The sequence below is a fragment of the Aethalodelphis obliquidens genome, unplaced genomic scaffold (assembly GCF_003676395.1).
Source record: "Aethalodelphis obliquidens isolate GAN/ISIS:26980383/991018 unplaced genomic scaffold, ASM367639v1 scaffold13, whole genome shotgun sequence".
Classification (NCBI taxonomy): domain Eukaryota; kingdom Metazoa; phylum Chordata; class Mammalia; order Artiodactyla; family Delphinidae; genus Aethalodelphis; species Aethalodelphis obliquidens.
The window spans coordinates 7536063-7557043 of NW_020837957.1; the positions used below are offsets into that span (position 1 = coordinate 7536063).

General features: G+C 34.2%; 1 protein-coding gene across 2 annotated transcripts in view; it reads right to left on the reverse strand.

The window, feature by feature from the left end:
* The window catches only part of ANKRD13C (ankyrin repeat domain 13C), an 80847-nt gene that overhangs the window by 53473 nt on the left and 6393 nt on the right, over positions 1-20981 (reverse strand). The window contains exon 2 of one of the 2 annotated variants that reach the window (XM_027114046.1): positions 2716-2757. The exons of the other annotated variant lie outside the window; for it this stretch is intronic. Within the exon in view, the coding sequence (XP_026969847.1) occupies positions 2716-2757 (42 nt within the window). The remainder of the gene's footprint in view (positions 1-2715; positions 2758-20981) is intronic. 2 annotated transcript variants of the gene reach the window in all.

The following is a 20981-nucleotide window of genomic DNA, read 5'->3' on the forward strand; positions in this document are numbered from 1 at the left end:
CATATCAAAAGTTCTAAGAAGGTCCACAATAAACAAAACTGCTTAAAACTTAACTCACTATTTTCAGAATCAATTTGACCTGGAAGCACTATTTTCCTCTAAAAACTTATCAATATCCAATGAAACTAATTCTGTGAAACACATTTTGGATAGGCTGATACAATCCTATGATGAAACCTAACAATACCGCTACTGAAAATTAGAACACTTAGACCTAGGATGGTAGATATGTTTAATTTCATATTCGAATCCTGGCAAATCCAAATTTACTATTAAAGTGCTAAATTTAGAATAGCAATCAGACTTGGCATCAAATTAACTATATTTTCCACAAAAACAGGAGGGAAGCACGATGCATGTTAGCTAACTTTGATTTAGACCATTTCCTTTTTGAATGGTTCACAGTGAAAAGAGAGCAAGGCAATTCACCATAATAATCAGGAATCCAGGCTCTGGAACAAGATACTCCAAGTTCAAGTCAAAACTCTGCTACTTTACCCTGGGAAAGTTGCTTAACTTCTTAGAGCTAACTTTTTCATCTGTAAAATAGGGATAATAATAGTATCTTCCTCACATGGTTGTTGTGTTAAATGAGTAAACATACATAAAGCCCTAAAAAAAGCATCTAGCATATTGTAAATGAATACATTCCAGTTATTTTCTAAAGTTCTGATCGAATGTTCTTTGAAAGAAAGCATAAGTTTTAACTGCTCAAATTTAGCTAACTATATCTGATATCTTTTCACCAAGGTATCTATACTAAAGATGACTATCATTGTCTGCCCTGCCAATATTCCTGATAAACATTCTTCCTCTGTATTCCTGATTTCCTCTTCTACTCCCAACTCTCACCCAAAGCCAGCGAAGCTAAAGCTAACTTCACAGGAGTAAATATATATCCCAAAGTCAATTCATGAGATTGCCAGTCACTCATCACTGTGACTTGGCTCGACATGAACTAGACCAATCAAACTTTTTGTTCAGAAATTCAGGAACCTAAGAAACTGAACTACTTGGTGGAGAACACTGAAATCAAAGCCTTGAAGGTTTAGGAACCTAGAACAGTTATTTTGGGTCATGGTCAATTTCACTAAACAGAAAAGTCAATCAAGAAAAGGGAGAATATTATATATATATATATATATATATATGTGTGTGTATATATATATATATACACACACACACACACACATATATATATATATATATAAAGAAAGAACAGCAGATGCACCATAAGAGACAGACAGATGATAGATGATTGATAGTTGGACAAATAGATGGATATACATATCCGAAGGGAAGGAAGGAGGAAGGTTGCGGGGGTGAGGGTGGGGGCGGGGGAAGGAGGGAAGGAGGGAGACAGAGAGGAAGGAAGGGAGGAAGGACAGGGGGAGGGAGGAAGGGAGAAAGGATCGCTGATCTCCCAGACTGTCTTGGTTACTACTCTTCCTGAGACATAGCTAGTCCCCATAGCTTGAATTTCTATAATATGTAGCACCTTAATGAATCTCTCTTTACTTAAAAGTTACTTGACTGGGCTTCCCTGGTGGCGCAGTGGTTGGGAGTCCGCCTGCTGCTGCAGGGGGCGCGGGTTCGTGCCCCGGTCCGGGGGGGTCCCGCGTGCCGCGGAGCGGCTGGGCCCGTGAGCCGTGGCCGCTGGGCCTGCGTGTCCGGGGCCTGTGCTCCGCAGCGGGAGAGGCCCGCGTACCGCAAAAAAAAAACAAAAGGTTACTTGACTGAGTCTCTTCCTTGTAAGAAGGAGAAAAAAAATAACATAACTAAATAAAGAAATAAAGATTTGAGCCCCCAATTTATGTAGTATTAAATTTCCTACAAATCATATGCTTCACCTAAGCACAAGAACTTAATAAAACCAAACCAACAAAAGAATTTTTTTTCAACAAAGCAAGTTCTAGTAACATCCTTCAGATCATCATACATTCAGATCAAATGTTTACAGCAACAGCCACATCACACTATATAACAATAATAGATGTTCATAATGATACAGCTAGATCATCAGAAAAGTGTTAACAAAAATTAGCCTGTTTAAAAATTCAAGAGTATATGTTTTCCAAAGATTTTTATCAAACACATCCAAAATTTAAAAATCTAGCACTCAAAAGGTTGCCAATCAGCTATCTGGAATCCTCACTTTCCAGGGTTACTGGGAATCCAGATAACTAAGACTTATTGCATCTAGGAATAGCCTTAAAAAGTAGATCTTTTAAATCACCTGTCTATGAGTTGTTGCTTTCCTTTTTTCTTTTTGGAGAATAAATAAGTACTAACTTTTTATTATCATCTACCATAAAAAATCTAGACTTATGAGTTTAGATATATAAAATAGTCCATATTAAAGAATCTTATAAAACTCTTTGAATATTAAAAGTATTACAATAATTAATAAAACTTAATATTTGGAAACAAGAGTCTCCTGAAATTATACTTCCTTGATAAAATAACCAAACAAGAAAAAAAAAAAAGCTTCAAAAGGCATAAAGATTAGTATAAGACTTCCACTAATTCTTTGAAAAAAGTGCTATGAAAAATGAGAAAGTATTTGTGTTTTTTAATATACTGAATCCTAAACTCAATTAGCACATCAAATAATCAGGCAAATTTTTTAAAACTCAAAACGTAAAACTCATCTTAAAATATTTAAACTGACTATACATGAGTGAAGTTAAACAAAAAAAGAACATATTTACTAACCTTTATTTCCTAACATCACAGCAAGATGTAAAGGAGTGTTTCCTAAAACAAAAGCAAAAATAAATTAAATTAGTGTAGAAACATCAGAAAAATTATTTTAAGGTGGTTTCAGCTCCTTCAGAAATTTCACTGACAAATTTTAAGCAAAAATAATGTGACCACAAAATGATCCTGCTTATGTGGCAAAGTGAGGGTCAGAGGATGCCATGCTTTCTAAACACAAGGTATCTTACTCCTCTTCCCCCCACCTCCCGTAAAAGGTTTCCATTTTGCTTTTGGGATTTCTTCTCCAAACAGATGTCAGATTCCTTTGCTGCTAATTTCTCTGTTATATCAATCTTTGTTCATTCATCACACAATTTAAGTACCTTACTATATATATACTCATCCTTGCTCATAAATATCAATAAGTCCCAATCCCAGTCCTCAAGTTTTAATAAATAAAATGAAAACACTAACTGGAAAAAATATATGCACCCCCCATGTTCATTGCAGCGTTATTTACAACAGCCAAGATATGGAAACAACCAAAGTGTCCATCAACAGATGAATGGATAAAGAAAATCAGTGTGTGTGTGTACACACACACACACACACACAGTGGAATATTATTCAGCCATTAAAAAAAAGAATAACATCTTGCCATCTGTAACAACAGAGATGGACCCTGAGGGCATTATGCTCAGTGAAATAAGTCAGATAAAGACAAATATTGTATTATCTCATTTATATGTGGAATCTTTTAAATATATATGAATATATATATATATATATATATATATATATATATATATATATATACTGAGAATGAACTGGTGGTTGCCAAAGGTGGAGAATGGGAGGGTAGGCGAAATGGGTGAAGAGAATCAAAAGGTACAAACTTTCAGTCAAAAAAATGCCACAGGGATGTAATATACAGCATGACTATTATTATACTGCATGTTAGAAAGTTGCTAAGAGTAGATCTTAGAAGTTCTCATCACAAGAAAAAAAAATATTTTGAATTATGTATGGTGACGGATATTAACCAGACTTCTTGTGGTAATCATTTCACTATATACAAACATGAAATCATTGTTATACACTTGAAAGTAATAAAGTGTTGTATGACAATTATACTTCAACTTAAAATAAAAGTATATTGCAAAGATAAACAATTTCTTCTGTCTCAAAATGCTAAATCCTAGGTGGGTCTGTAGAAGATACACATTTTCTGTTTTACTAAAAACAGTACCTTGTTAATCTAAACATTTATTTTGTTTCTGATCAGCTCCAGAAAAAAAGAAAAGAAATCCACATGTATAAGTATCAATTTCCAATTTTATTGGTCTAGAATAAGATCATCTTCCACCTTTTCTAAATATTGAACTATTTTCATAAGTTTGCATTCACATTCTACGACAATTTATCAAAACCAAAAAGCAGTCATAAAAAGTAAACAAACTTGTTGACAAATTGGTGCCAGAAACAAAAGCTCAACACTATGCCAAAACCAAAACCTTTACTTCGGATTATCATTCCTAATTCCCACCTCTTTTCTAGTTTAAGTTCTCATCACCTTACCTGAATATCTACTGCAACAACTTTCAAGTCTCCCTGCCTCAAGTTTTGCCCCATTTCAATCTCCTCTCTATATTGGAATAATAATTTTAAAACAAAAACTTGACCATGTTACACTTAAAAGGCTGGAAGTGGTCCATATTTTATCCTTAACATGGCATAAAAGGTTCTTGAGATATGTCCTTACCTTCCTTTCTTCTCCTATTTTCTTCTTTACCCTGTATTTCACCTGAACTGCATACAATAAATTCTCCAATAAGCCAGGTTCTCGATATTCACACATTTTATTAATCCTTCCTAAATATTCCTTCCCGATCTGCCTGGCAAGTTAATACTCACCTTTTAGGGCTTAGCTCAAACATCACCTATTCACTGAAGTCTTCTCTAGACAATCAGATGTTCCTCTGCACTGCTCCCAAAGCTCTCTATACCCATCTTTTTATTGCAGCACTTTTCACACTAAACTGTACTTTAAATTTTTTGTGTAAACATCTGTCTCCTTCATTAGACATTAACCTCAGGATAACTAGATACATATTTTGTTCATTTATGTATATGAAATGCTTCCAATACACATCTAACATTCAAAATAGTCAATAAGCATTCGTGAATGAAGGCATAAGAAAAAGTTCTGACTATAGAGACAAACCTTAAAAATATCAAATAGTTACAGAAACCTGATCACTAAAACGCGACAGCCATTACCTTAGGCAAGGGTTGCAAACTCAAATGTTTCCATAATTAAGTAATGTAATTGTAAAACTTTTGGTGTTATTTTTCCTAAATGTTTACACGAATACACTTGTAAAACCATCTAGCCTTGGAGTTTCCTTTGAGTGAACATTTTTATTACGGATTCATTGTCTTTAATAATAACAAGAGTACTTATGTTTTCTAATTCCTTTTTGTGTGCATTTTGACAAATTAAATTTTTCAGGGATTCTGTCCATGTCATATAAATTGCCACCTATTGTCATACATTTTGTTCACAATATCCATGATTTTTTAATGACATTAAAATTTATGCAGATGCCCCACTTTTCATTCATATTTGTTACTTGTGTTTTTTCTTTGATCAGTCTGAGGTTCATTAATTTTATGCACTTTTTTAAAGAACAAAGTTTTGGCATGTTGCTACTTAATGTCTGTTTTAATTCAATAATTCTTGCTCTTTTATTACTTCTTTTCTTCTACGTTATTTGGGTAAAATAGACTCAACTTGGGAAATAAAGCAAGTTAAGTTGTTCTTTTTCTAATTTCTTGAAATAGATTCTTAAATGTTTGATTTTTTTACCATTTCCTAGTATATTTACCTTTTTATTAATAATTTCTAGTTTACTTACACTGTGATCAGAGAACAGACTCAGTATAATCTCAATGAAACATGTTGAGAGTTGCTTTATGGTCAAGTTTGGTCAATTTTTGTAAATGTTTTCTGTAACCTTGAAAAGAACATGTATCTTAAGGGTTTTGGGTACAGCATTTCATATAAACCTACTAGATCCAGTTTGTGTTGTTCATATCTTTTATATCCTTACTGGTTTTTTGTCAGCGTGTTAAAGAAAGAGGAATGTTAAAAATATCCCACTGTAATTGGGGGTTTCTATGTCTTCTTGTACTTCTAGCAACTTTGCTTGATATATTTTCAGCTATGTTACTAAGTACAAATCAAATCCTCATACTTTCCTAGTTCAACAAATGATTTTCATCTTGAAGCACCTCTCTTTATCTCAGATGTTTTCTGCTTTAAAACCTACTATGATGTTAATATAACTATTCCAAATTTTTTGATTGATATTTACATGGAATACATTTTTCACTCCTCTCACTTTCAATATTGTTATATTTCAGATGTGTTTCCAACTGTATGTAGTTGGGTGTTTTTTCATACAGTAAGCTAATATTTGTCTTTTAACCAGAGCATTTAATCCAGCCTCATATGTTATACTTACTGATATTATTGGAGTTTAAATCTACCATCCAGCTTTGTGCTTTCTATTTGTCCTGCTGGTTCCATGTTCCTTTTTCTCATCTTTCTTACCTTCTTCTAAATTGATTATTTTCATTATTCCATTTTGGTTTTTTATCTGTGGATGGAAGGTATATATTTTTTTTATTTTACTATTCTTTTAGTAGTTATCCTAGAGATGCACTGTCCCATATGGTAGCTACATGTGGTTACCGAGTATTTGAAATGTGGCTAGTCTGAACTGAGATGTGCCATAAGTGGGATTTTGAAGACTTAGTATGAAAAACAAGAATGTAAAATATCTCAATAATGTTTTATATTGATCATCATGTTAAAATAATGTTTTGGATATTTTGGGTTAAATAAAATGTACTATTAAAATTAATTTCACCTACTTCTATTTTATGTGGCTATTAAAAAACTTAGTTATAAATGTGGCTTGCATTGGCTTTCTATTAGACAGCACAGCTCTAGAGTTTACAATATGCATCCTTGATTTATCAAAGTCTAATGTTAAATGGCACATTCCCTTCTTGAGAGCAAGTCATTGACCTTAGAACACTAACTTCATTCCCTCCATCCAGATTTATATGCTGTTATCTAGTGCCATGAGTCTTTATTTGTACCTTATAGAATCAATATTCATTTAAGATTTCTTACCACTTTTGTTGCTCTTCATTCCTTCCTACCTCTCTAGCCTTCCATTAGAATCATTTTTCTTCTATCTGAAACACATCCTTCAGTATTTCTTTTAGTGGTGGTCTGATAAGTGAATTCTCTTAGGTTTTTGATTGTAAATGTTTATTCAACTTCGGAGGATATTGTACAGGGTATATAATTCTTGATTGGCTGTTATTTTCTTCAGTATTCTATGTAGTCTTATGGTTTTCTTTTTTGTTGAGAAGTCAGCTGTAGGAATTTCTACTGATCCTTTTAAAGTAATGTGACTTCTCTGGCTGCATTTAAGATTGTTTTTTCAGCCATTTCACTCCAATGTGGAATCCTTTTTTATTTTACTTGGGTTGGACTTGTTAAATCTCTGAATTGGTGTCTTTCATCAATTTTGGAAAATTCTCAGCAACTGTCTCCTCAAATATTGCTTTAGCCCCATATTCTCTCTCTTCTCTCCTGGGGTTCAATTAACATAGAACTACTCTTACCATTTTTAATTTTTAAAAAATTTCTTTCCCTTTTTCATTGTAGATATTTTCTCCTGACATATTTCCAAGATCATGAGTTCTGTCTTCTTCAGGATCTAAACTGTATTAAGCCCATTTATTTAGTTTTTAATTCAGTTATTATATATTTCCATTTGAGAATTTCTATTGAATTATTTTCCAAATATGTTACTTCAATTTTCATAATTTCCAGTTCTCCACTAAAATATTCAAACTTGTCTCTCATCCCCCAAGAACATAATAAACATTGTTATTTAAAGTCTCTGTCCATACAAACTACTATATATAAAATAGATAAACAACAAGGTCCTACTGTATAGCACAGAGAGCTATACTCAATATCTTGTAATAAACTACAATGGAAAAAAATCTGAAAAGGAATATATATATGTATAACTGAATCACTTTGCTGTACACCAGAAACTAACACAACATTGTAAATCAACTATACGTCTATTAAGTAAGTAAATAAATAAAAAATAAAGTCTGTCTAGTAATAATTACAATAAATGAAGCTCTGATGGCTCTGTTTCTCTTATTGCTTCTCTCTGGTTCTCATTCATGTTGTCTAGTTTCCCTATAATGCTGGTCATCTTGAATTGTATGCTGAACATATTTAATTAACTCCTTCTGCAAAAATCTTGAAGCCTAAGAAACAAATTCTACAGAGACTTTTATTTGCTTCTGACATGTGGCTGGGGGTACTAGACTAATCCAGGGATTGACATTTTTTTTCCGGCCCTCACAAATGACTCAAAGCTATGCTTCAACCTATATCAGAGCTGATTTACCTGCAGTTCAACCTTATTCCTAAGCAGCTCTTCAAGTTTCCATCCCCAAAAGCAGCATGTTTAAGAGATACCCCACACCTGGTGGGCCCTGACCTCCATCTTTTGTCCTCTTAGCTCACCAAGGCTGTCTAAAGTACTGCTCAGCCTCTTAACTGCTTCTTCTGGATTCACAAAAGCTGCTGGGGAAAAGTAACCTCAAATGTTAGGTTTGCATCTTTGGATTTCCATCTTCTGCCAGATCTTGGCCCAGTATCCCTTCCTACCTCATTAGCTCTCCAATGTCCTTAAAGTAGAATATTTTATTCTTATTGCCTTCTAAAGAAGAGTTGTCCTCATTATCTAGTTCATCATTACTAGAGGCAGAAGTTCTACTTTGATTTTATGTGTTAACTTTTCTCCATCTTCGTTAATAATTTGCTTTCTATTTTTTTATACTCTTTTGATTAGTGCATAAAGATGCAATACTTTTATGAGTGCTAATGATCATAACTTCTATCAAAATATAATTACTCTCTTAGCACTTTTAAATCATTTTTACCTCAAATTCAATTTTATCAGCAATTAATCTTGAGGATTCATAGCTTTCTTTTCTTTACCATTGACTCAACAATAAAATCTCCATTTTTCACTATTCTCCTTCAAGTATGTGTGAAAGTCCTTTTCTTCCCTTTTAGTTAGTAGATGTCATCGTTGTTACTTTTGGAATTTCTTCACTACTCCTTTCTCTTAGTAACAAATGCCATACCTTAAGTACATGAACCAGGGAAGACACATGACACAAACCCAACTAGTCTGATACCTAATTAGAAAATAGTTTCAGGGAAGGGCACAATTCCCACCTGGGTCAAGGTTCTTTTCTGCATTTTTTTTTTTTTTTTGTACTTGAGCCAGTGAGGAAAACTGTCTCTTGCCATTGGAACCTTAGTACTTTAAGGTTCTGAGTATGAGACTGCATATTCTCTACCATATAGATTAGCGGGTGTGAATCAGGGACAATTTTATCCCCCAGAGGATACGTGGCAATGTCTGGCACATTTTTGGTTGTCAAAACTGGGGAGTGGGGGGTGCTAATGGCATCTAGAAGGTAGAGGCCAGGGATGCTACTAAATACCTATAGTGCACAGGATAGGTTTCCACCACACAGAATCATCCAGCACAAAATGTCAAGTGTAGAGGTTGAAGAACTCTGACATAGAAGAAAGCCCAACTACAAGAGGGAAGAATTAAATTCTACATAACACCAGATCTAACAAATTGTACAATACCCGGCCCGCCGCCAACAAAAGTCCTGATGATACTGCAGAAAATCTGGATACAATCATGTCACTATTGTCTCCTACCCTATCATCTTCAGTTATATGAATCAATAAATACTTTGGGGCTTAAGCTAGTTTGCAATGAGTTTCTATCACTTGTAAATCCAAGAATCATTACTAACACAATATGGGAATATAAAGCTTTATTTGACACAATCATACTTTTGGAGATTTCTGTTTTTTAAGTCCTGTGGCTTTGCTTTTCTACTTTTTTTTTTTAATTTGGACTTTTAAAATTCATCTTCCACAATAACAGATTATAGATAGATTTTAAATTCTATTTATAGCAAACTAACACTTTTTAGAACCACCTTTTATTTTTAAATAAATTTATTTATTTATTTTTGGCTGCACTGGGTCTTCGTTGATGCGTGCGGACTTTCTATATTTTCAGTGAGCAGGGGCTACTCTTCGTTGTGGTGCACGGGCTTCTCACTGTGGTGATTTCTCTTTGTTTTGGAGCACGGGCTCTAGGCGTGCGGGCTTCAGTAGTTGTGGCACGTGGGCTCAGCAGTTGTGGCTCACGGGCTCTAGAGCGCAGGCTCAGTAGATGTGGCGCACGGGCTTAGTTGCTCCGCGGCATGTGGGATCTTCCCAGACCAGGGCCCGAACCCGTGTCCCCTGCATTGGCAGGCGGATTCTTAACCACTGTGCCACCAGGGAAGTCCTAGAACACATTTTTAAACTCATGCTTATCTAACACTCAAAGTAAAAAAGTAAACTATACTTTTGATTCCCATTACAACAAATGAAGAGGTCTGGACTTTTTCTTTTTTACTGAGGTATAGTTGGTGTATAACACAATGATTCACAATTTTAAAGGTTATATTCCATTTATAGTTATTAAAAAATATTGGCTATATTCCCTGTATTATTATCCTTGTAGCCTATTTATTTTATACATGGTAGTCTGTACCTCTTAATCCACTACCCTCTTCTTGTCTCCCTTTCCCTCTCCCCATATCTGTATCTGCAACTCTTCTGTATATCTGTGACTGTTTCTTTTTTGTTATATTCACTAGTCTATTTTACTTTTTATATTCCACATATAAGTAATACCATATAGTATTTGTCTTTCTCTGTCTGACTTATTTCACTTAGCACAATACCCTCCAAGTTCATCAATGTTGTTACAAATGGCAAAATTCCATCTTTTTATGGCTGAGTAATACTCCATTGTATGTAAACCACATCTTCTTTATCCATTCATCTGCTGATGGACACTTAGGTCGCTTCCATATCTTGGCAATTGTAAAGAATGTTGCTATGAACATTGGGGTGCACGTATCTTTTTGAATTAGTGTTTTCAGCTTTTTACAGATAAATACCCAAGAGAGGAATTGCTGGGTCATATGGTAGTTGTATTTTTAGTTTTTTGAGAAAACTCCATACTGTTTTCCATGGTGGCTGCACCAATTTGCATTCCTACCAACTGGGTACTAGGGTTCCCTTTTCTCCATATCCTCGTCAACATTTGTTATTTGTGTTTTTTTTAATTAATTTTTATTGGAGTATAATTGTTTTATTATTTGTGTTCCTTTTGATGACAGCCATTCTGACTCTGTGTAAGGTGATATCTCATTGTGATTTTAATTTGCATTTCTCTGATGATTAAACAATGTTGAACATCTTTTCATGTGCCTGTTAATAATCTGTATGTCTTCTTTGGAAAACTGTCTATTCAGATCTTCTGTCTCATTTTTCAACTGGGTTTTTTTTTTTGACGTTGAGTTATATGAGTTGTTTATATATTTTGGATATTAACCCCTTGTTGATCAGATCATTTGCAAATATTTTCTCCCATTCTATAGGTTGCCGTTTCATTTTTGTTGGTGGTTTCCTTTGCTATGCAAATGCTTTCAGGTTTAATTGGGTCCTGTTTGTTTATTTTTGCTTTTTTTTCCTTTGCTTTAGGAGACAGATCCAAAAAAATTTTGCTACTATTTATGTCAAAGAGTGTTTGCCTATGTTTTCTTCTGAGAAGCTTTATGATTTCTGGTCTTACATTTATGTCTTTAATCCATTTTGAGTTTATTTTTGTATATGGTATTAGAGAATGTTCTAATTTCATTCTTTGACATGTAGCTGTCCAGTTTTCCCAGCAGCAATTATTAAAGAGACTCTCTTTTCTCCATTGTATATTCTTGCCTCCTATGACAAAGTCATAGATTAATTGACCATATGTTCGTGGGTTTATTTCTGGGCCCTCTATTCTCTTCCATTGATCTACGTGTCTGTTTTTGTGCCAGTACCATACTGTTTTGGTTACTGTAGCTTTGTAGTACAGTCTGAAGTCAGGGAGCATGATCCCTCCAGCTCTGTTCTTCTTTCTCAAGATTGCCTTTGCTAATCAGGGTCTTTTGTGTTTCCATACAAATTTTAGAATTATTCATTCTAGCCCTGTGAAAAATGCCCTTAGTATTTTGATAGGGATTGCACTGAGTCTGTAGACTGCTTTGGGTGGTATAGCCATTTCAGCAATATTAATTCTTCCAATCCATGAACATGGTATATCTTTCCATCTGTGTCGTCTTCCATTTTTTTCATCAGTGTCTTATAGCTTTCCTAGTACAGGTCTTTAACCTCTTTAAGTATGTTTATTCCTAGGTATTTTATTCTTTTTGATGCAATTATAAAGAGTTCAGTACTTTTATGTCTCCTCTAGCTCCATTTTTGTTTCACTAATTTAATCAGTGGTTATAAACCATTTCCTTACCCATTATAGATTACATGTCTTTCAAAATTTGAAGCAAAAGTGTTTTTTTGGGGTTTTATTTGGGAGGGGGTTGGAAATTTGCTCTCAGGATTATAATCATATTTGCTTTAATTATTAGACTGATCTATGGTATATTTAACTGGTTTAAAATTCATTATCAGTCCTTTTTGGACACATGTCTCCTTTCTTGGGTTAGTCATTTAACCCTTCCAATCTGAGATACTTCTTTGAATAATATTTTTCAGGAATGATATCATGATGGTTGGTCTATTTTCTAGAATGTTACTATTGCTTTCACAAATGAATATTTGGCTAGAAAGAATTCTACAGTTGGCAGATGGTGTATCAAGTATGTTCTAACATTGGCGAGGTCTGAGGCCAAATTGATATACATTTTAGTTCAATATTATAGTAATCTGTGCTTTTTACTTGTATATATGTAGGATTCATTCAATTTTAAAATAGCACCAAGAGGGAATTCCCTGGCAGTCCAGTGGTTAGGACTCTGCACTTTCACTGCCAAGGGCCCGGGTCTAATCCCTGGTCGGGGGAACTAAGATCCCACAAGCCATGCTGCTTGGGCAATTAAAAAAAAAAAAAAAAAAATAGTGTGAAGATATGCAGATCTCTTTTCATTAATTTTCCCTGGAACAAATTATGAGCTCTAACTTTGGAATCAGAACAAAGTTTAGATAAAAAAATGTTTTCTTCTTTATTTATAGCTTTGGGTGTTGCCTCTGATCCACTTCTTCTGTTTTATTCTCTGGAAATTCATATTATTCATAGAATACAATCTACACATGTAAAGTCCATATTTATAACTTGTCCTTCATTCTTTTAATCTGTCTCCTTTTCCTCTACAGTCTTTGTTTTCAAATTATTTTTGTACATCACTCATTCAATTTTCTTTACTGTCAAAACTTTACTTTCTATACTCAATTTAGATCATTTTAATGCAGTGATTATATTTTTTAAAATTTCCATAGTATCTTCATAATTTGGACTGTTTTCTTCACATCACTATTTAACAGTTTTAAAGAAACAAACTGTTTTATGTGTTACTGAAAAACAAGGCAATTATTTTCTAAACTTTTCTTCTATTTCTTATAGTATTCCTAACAGTATCTTCAGGATACTTATAATGATGCTTCTTTTATAATAACTGTTTTCCAAAGACTCTCAAATGGATTTTCTTTTTCTGCTCATCCATCCTGAAATGATTTATTCAGATCTAATATGGGAAAGGACAAGCATATTGCCCTCATTATCCTCTCAACATTCAAGAGAATAAATAGCAGAAACTCCTCTACACTCTGAAGCTAAAAGAACAAGCTGATATTTAAGCACTTTCCTATGAGACTCTAATACTCTAAATAAACTCTTAAAACTAAATAATAAAAAGACAACCCGGGCTTCCCTGGTGGCGCAGTGGTTGAGAGTCCGCCTGCCGATGCAGGGGACACGGGTTCGTGCCCCGGTCCGGGAGGATCCCACGTGCCGCGGAGTGGCTGGGCCCGTGAGCCATGGCCGCTAAGCCTGTGCGTCCGGAGCCTGTGCTCCGCAACGAAAGAAGCCACAGCGGTGAGAGGCCCCCAAACCACAAAAAAAAAAAAAAAAAAAAAAAAAGACAACCCAATTTAAAAATGGGAATATATGAATAGCCATTTCTCCAAAGAAGATATACAAATGGCCAAAAAGCACATGAAAAGATGCTCAAAATCATTAGCCATTAAGAAAATACAAATCAAAACCATAAGGAGACACAACTTTATGCTCACTAGGATGGCTATAACAAGTGTTGGAAAGGAGGAAAAACTGAAATCCTCAAACACTGCTGTTGGGCCAGTAAAATAGTGCAACCACTTTGCAAAACAGTTTGGTAGTTCCTCAAAATGGTAAACACAGACTTATCACATGACCCAGCAAAAGATATATACCCAAGAAAATGAAAACATGCCCACACAAAAACTTATATACAAGTGTTCATAGCAGCATTACTCATAATAGCCAAAAAGTAGAAACAACTCAGATGTCCATTAATTGATGAATGTGCAAACAAAATGAGGTACATCCATACAATGTAATCTTAATCGGCAATAAAAAGGAATGAAATAGTGATACATGCTACAACACGAATGAACCTTAAAAACCAGTGTGCTAAGTGAAAGACCACAGATTGTGTGATTTCCATTTACGTGAAGTGCCTAGAATAATAAAATCTAAAGAGACAGAAAGTAGATTAGAGATTGTCTAGGGCTGGAGGAAATGGAGTGGGGGCCAGTGAAAGGTAAAAAAAAATACATGATTTCTTTTTAAGTTGATAAAAATGTTCTCAAAGTGATTGTGGTAATGGTTGCACAACTCTAAATATACCAAAAACCATTTCATTGTACACTTTAAATGGTCCAACTGCATGCTATAGGAATTATATCAGAATAAAGCTGTTTAAAGATAAATAAGAGATAGGTGGCCGATAAGTAAAAACTTATTCACTCTCCTAATAATTTTAAAAGAAAAAGTCTTCCTTAAAAAGGCCTTTTCACTGGATTCATTGTTCCTTAACAACCATCACCAAGGTTAGTCTAGCTCTCAACTAAAATAAGCTCTCTTGCCCACTTGCTTCTTTAGTGTGAATTTCTCTATTCAAAATAAGGTACCAGAAAAAGTTTTATTTTTTTTCTACTGTTATAAGTCTTAATGATAACAATAAATGAAGGCAAGAAGAAAGGGTAAGCTTGCTGTCGAGCACATACTTGCTCCTGCCATCTGTTTTCCATATTAGAAACTTCTTCATCCTCTAATTCAGGGACATGATGTAAAGTATTACTGGAACACAGCCACATGCTGATTGTTTATGAATTGTCTATGGCTACTTTCATGCAACAAATGGTATGGCCTGCAAGCCTATAATATTCACTATCTTGCCCTTTAATGAAATGTTTGTAGACCAATGCTCGAATCACTAAGGGTTTCATGTCACATTACAGGTGACAGGAAAGAACACCTGTCATTCATCAATATAATTTCTATATTTAATCATACTACATTACTATTATTAAAAATTTCTCTCATTATCTAGTTTACTTGATTCTAGAGTTATCATTGTATTTTAATACAAAGTTAGAAGGAGTTCATAGGTTCTGTTATTTCTCCAACATTTTACCCAGAAGGAAAATCCATTCATTTCCATTCAATAAATATTTACTGAGGATCACTATGTGCTAGGCATAGTGCTAGACACTAGAGATTCAACCATTAATAAGCTAGAAATAATTCTTGCCCTCGTGGAGTTTATATTCATAAAGAAAGAGAAATATAAAATAAAACAAAACAGATTATAAGTGTTGAGAAAAATAAAAGGCTAAGGCTGAAAATAATAAGGACAGACATACTTTTTGATATTTAAGTCAGGAAAATCTCTCTAAAATGAGATCTAAACGCTAAGTAAGAACTATGAAATCAAAGAATAAGAAGAAATGCTTTCCAGACAGAGGCCAGAAATAACCTGGCATGTTCAAGGAACTGAAAGAAAATAAGTATGGCCAGACATAGAAAAAAAGGAGGGATTGGTAAAAGATTATATCAGAGAAGTAAGAAAGGGCTAGATCATGCAGGGTTCTATAACATATGGTAAAAAATATGAACTTACTTTTAAGTGGAGAAGGCATTAAAGGACCTTGAGTAGGGACATGACATGATACAAATTACATTTTAAGATCACTATTCTTAACATACAGAGAATGGAATGGAAGGGGACATAGGGAGACTAGTTATGAGTCTGGTGCAGTATTCCAGGGAAAAGATAATAAAAATTGGTTGGTCTCAAAGTGGTAGCAGCGGAGACAGAAAGTAGACTGATTCAAAATAACTTGTTAATTAGACATGTATGGGTAAAAAGAGGGGGTAAGACAAAGAATGATCCCAGTGATTGACACTTGAGAACTGGATAACTAAATGATGTGATTTACTAGATGGCCAGGTGGGAAGTGGAAAATGATAACTCCATTTTGGACAAATAAATTTTGAAATATCTCTGAGATTCCCAAGTGGAGATAATTATAAAATCTGGAACTCCAAGGAGAAGTCGAGGCTGGAGATATAAATTTAAAAATAAGAAAAGAGAAAGACATTTAAAATCAAACATATAAATTTCTGAATATCCATTTTTGTCCTAATAGTAGGAAAGGTTGTAATAGTTCTTTCTTCACTTCCCTATCTTTCAGGAGAAAAAAAAAAGTACCATGTTCTAAATGGTAGCAGAAGAAGAAAACAAGGAACTGATAACACTAGCTGCTGTCAAAGAGGATAACTGGGTGGATAAAGACAGGTGGGAGAGAAATTTTATTTTTACATCATATCCTTTTATATCTTTTTATACTTTTGTAGCATGTGAACATAGTAACTATTCAAAAACTTACACTCTAGAGCATACAGGTGAAGAAATCAAGGCATTTATGCACCTAGATAAGTACTCTTTGTTTTCTTAAACCCTCCAAGAACATATAGATGAAAAGGTAAAAGCCTCAGCACCTACTTAAGTTACAAATGAAACTTCCATTACAAGTCCAAATTAATCACGATTTCAAAAGATTTATGAACTAGAAATGACTTTGAGCTCAACGATCCAGTCCCTCTCACTTTAAGGTAAGAACATAATCAGAAATACATACTACTTACAATCAAGGATGCCAAATGTCATGCTATGATTTCAATATTTTAAATGCAAAATAATCTTTATCAACATCATTATCTACCCAATACCACATTTACTTTACTGACTAAATGTATCATGAAACTAAGTGCTCAAGTATCCTCGTTTGACCCATCACCTACTATCCCCTCAGTTTTCTAAGTCCTCAACCTACTGCTTAAACTAATTTGTTACACAAAGGACACTAAAAACTTAAAATAACTTTCTCCGTTAACTTTTCAAAATATACTTTTAAATCTGAAATTGGATGCCTTGGTTTTAACTTGGTAAACAAAACTGAACTCTGTTTCGTTAAATGAGTAAAAAACATTCCAGTAATATTAAGACCACTATAGTCAAAGTATGCAAATTATCAACCAAATGGCTGGCATTTACAGGGCATATATTATATACTATGTGCCCAGCACTATGCTGTATACTTTAGATATCTTATTTAATTTGCTCCCTAACCCTGTGAGACAAAGATTATTCCTATTTCACATGTCATAAGAAAAATACATCTAAAAATGGTTAAGTAATTTCCTAAAATTACATATCCAGAAATTGTGGGAGTCATGACTCTAAAATCAGTATTCTTTTTACTATACCAACAGATTTCAAACTTTCTGGTTTCAAGACCCCATTAGACTCTTAAGAATTATTGAAGATCCCAAAAATCTCTTATATGAATAAATCTATTGCTATTTACATTAGAAATTAAAATTGTTAAAACCGTTACATGTTAATATAATTTTTTTATGAAAAAAATTGCAATTTTCCAAAACAAAACAAAAAGAATGACAAGAGTGGTACTATTTTAAATTCTTTAATTAAAAATAAAAACAAATTTAATGTCTGGCCTAATAGAATACAGCTGGGTTTTTATAACTGGTTCTGCATTCAGTCAGGTGTAAATGCTGTTGTGAAGTATATGAAGAAAATCCAGATTCAGACGATATGCACTTGAAAAAAAAGAGGAGTATTTTAACAGCCTTTCCAAATAATTGGCGGTATCCTTTGATACTACACCAAAACTTAGTAAGTGGTTATTTCTTTAAGGTTTGTTGTCATGTGAGATCTCAAACCGTATCAATAAATTTTTTGTACTGTGGTACACTGAAATTCATTGGTTTCTCTTACACTTTGAATGGATCTTTTACTGATGCGTGGTTTTGTAACATCAGGCGTTGATCAGTCTAAAAAATACTGATTTACTGAGTTATGCAGATCTTCCAAATGTCAACACATTTCAGTATACAAAAATTTTTAAATCACATTTAGTAATATCACCAATCTGACCAGAACAGTCTTTAAATACTAGGAAGCTGTCAAGCTTACAGTGACAGAGACAAGTTTTCCAAATTGTAAATTTCATTTCAAAGCTTGAATTTTTTAATTGGCAACAAATATTGTCAACTGTTTTCCTTGAGGTCACAGGTTCACTTCATCCAATTTCCAGAAAATGTATGCCAAATATCCAAATTGTGATAACCATAGTTTGTGTGTAAGCTGTTCTTTCAAATAAAAATGGTGTTCCATGACAAAAGCAGCTAGTTTGGCTTACAACTCAATTGCACAAATGTTCTCCCTTTTTTTTTCTTCAGTATGCAGCAGAAAAGTATTATGCATAATTCACATTATGTCACAAAGAATAAAAAAGTATGTACTCAAGATTAAGACTTTAAAAATTAACAATTTCTACACCTTCGTCAAAGACATTGTGAAACTGGCTTTTTTTTTTTTTTCCTACTTCAAGTACACGGCAGTGAATAATACAATGACTACTAGCAGTTTGGTGCCTTGATTCATGCTAATGTTCCAACAATTTTACCCACCACTGCTTTTGTACCATCAGTGAAAATGTCAGCGCTGTGAAAAAGGCAAACAATGACTTTGGGTTATTACAAAAATAGTTTTGACTTCATGTGCCCCCTAACGAGGGAGCAAAGCAGGAAATTACAGGTCCTAGAACCAACACAGCTCCAGCTTCCACAGACATCTTCAAGTCTCATCCAAGCAAGCAATAAAAAGGGAGAATTTTTGTGCTTTCTCTCATAAATGGTACTATAGTACTAAAACTCACACACACACACACATTACTTTCAATCTATCATTGACTCCTAACCAGCTCTACCTTCTCATTATTTCCAGTTACCCCCACTTATAATAATAGCATGTTAAATTGACCCATGCCCCCCACCAAAGTTTCTTTTCTGCCTCATATAGTAGCCAGAAAGAGCCTTTTAAAATCAGATCATGTTACCTGGCTATTCAAAACCCTCAAATAGCTTCCTATGTTATTCAAAGTAAAAGTCAAAATCCTTAACAATGACCTACAAAAGTTCTACATGTTTATACCCCGGTCTCAAAATCTCCCATATCCTACCACTCTCTGCCTGTTCCAGCCACACTATTCTTTAAACATGGTACCTTTGTGTTTGCAATTCTCTGCCTAAAACTCTTTTCTGCCATATTCTCTTTACTATATTTTTATTAGTTTGTTTATTATTTATCTTCCCCATTAGAATGTAAGCTCCCTGACAGCAGGGACGACTTTGTTCATTTTGTTCACTGCTGTAACCCCAGCACCTAAAACACTGTTTATCACATATCAGGAGTTCAGTATATATCTGTTAAGTGAAGGAATGAATGAACAAAAAAAGGGGGAAAAAAACTATGAAGAACCATTAGAATAGTGTTAAAATCTATTTTTACTCTCCAAAAAGCATTTTACCTCAGGACAATGCAGGTGTCCACACAATTCTCTATGAAAGCCAACCAATATCCAAGAGGATATGCAACACAGCACAGGTGGCTTTATAGAAATCAGCGCAATGCTGATTAAGAGAGGATAAATTAACACACCTGACAGATATCTACAGCCAAGAATCCAAATGTTCTGAATCAAGTTGCACCAGTAGTAGACGAAAGATGACTGACAGGAGAGTCAAATAAACCTTTTAGCAAACTGATAGGCAGTATAAATTCAAGAAGCAGATAAAACCTCAATTGAATGAAGTCCTAACTAAACCTCAAAAACTAGAATGTCCTCTACTGAAAGGCACGTCACAGCAAAAGTAGAGCAAGATATTGATATTAATGGATATTACTATGATATGAGCCTTCATCATTAAAATATTTTCAAGTGTGGTCTCCCATTTAAGACTATAATGACCCAAGAGATAGATATTATTATATCGACTTATTTCAGCAGTTAAATAAATAGTATAATTACATAAAAACCAGTTTGTAGAGAAGCATGGTCTCCAACTCAGATCTGACTCCATATATAGAAAAAGCCTTCTAGTTTTACAGATGATCTTTGGGATACCAACAAGACTAACAGGCTTAAGAACAGATGAAATGCAACCACACAGTTAAACCTCACATATCCTGATAACTAACACCATTCATAATCTTTAAACAGTTAGAAAAGAGACCTTTTCCCTTTTTCCTACCCTCATTTGACATGCTTCTGTCTTGCTCTAAAACTGATCTTCTACCGCTCCCCAGTGAAATAAATGGTATATGAACAGGAATATATCGTTTGTCTTTCCAGCCCCTATCCAATTTTTGAGAATCTACACTCCTTTTCTAGAACACAAAGCATCCTGACAATTACCTTGTACTCTTCATTTAGATTTCTATGACTTATGAATGCCATTAACTTGGGACAGACATATTCAGTTCTCCAATAAGTCCTCCAGAATTCTCCTGCCTCATTGCCGATGCCCAGGACACAATATCATCAGTAATTGCTCATTTCTGCTTCCTTTTTTGCCAAAGTTTGAAGGTCAGACTTCCTACTTCTACTGTGGTTCAGTGAAGGCAGCTCTTCAGAGGTAGCTCTGCAGATGTGTTCATATCACAATTTCAAGTAGCAGTTCATGTTCTATAGTGCTAATGATGATGACATCAGGAAACTCATTTAACACCAGGACAGTCCTATTCTGTTGGAGATGCACATGCAGGAAAAGGTGAAAGGAAGAAGGTTCTATTCATACAGTCATGGAGATCAACTGAATCAACCCCACAGGATCAGTGGA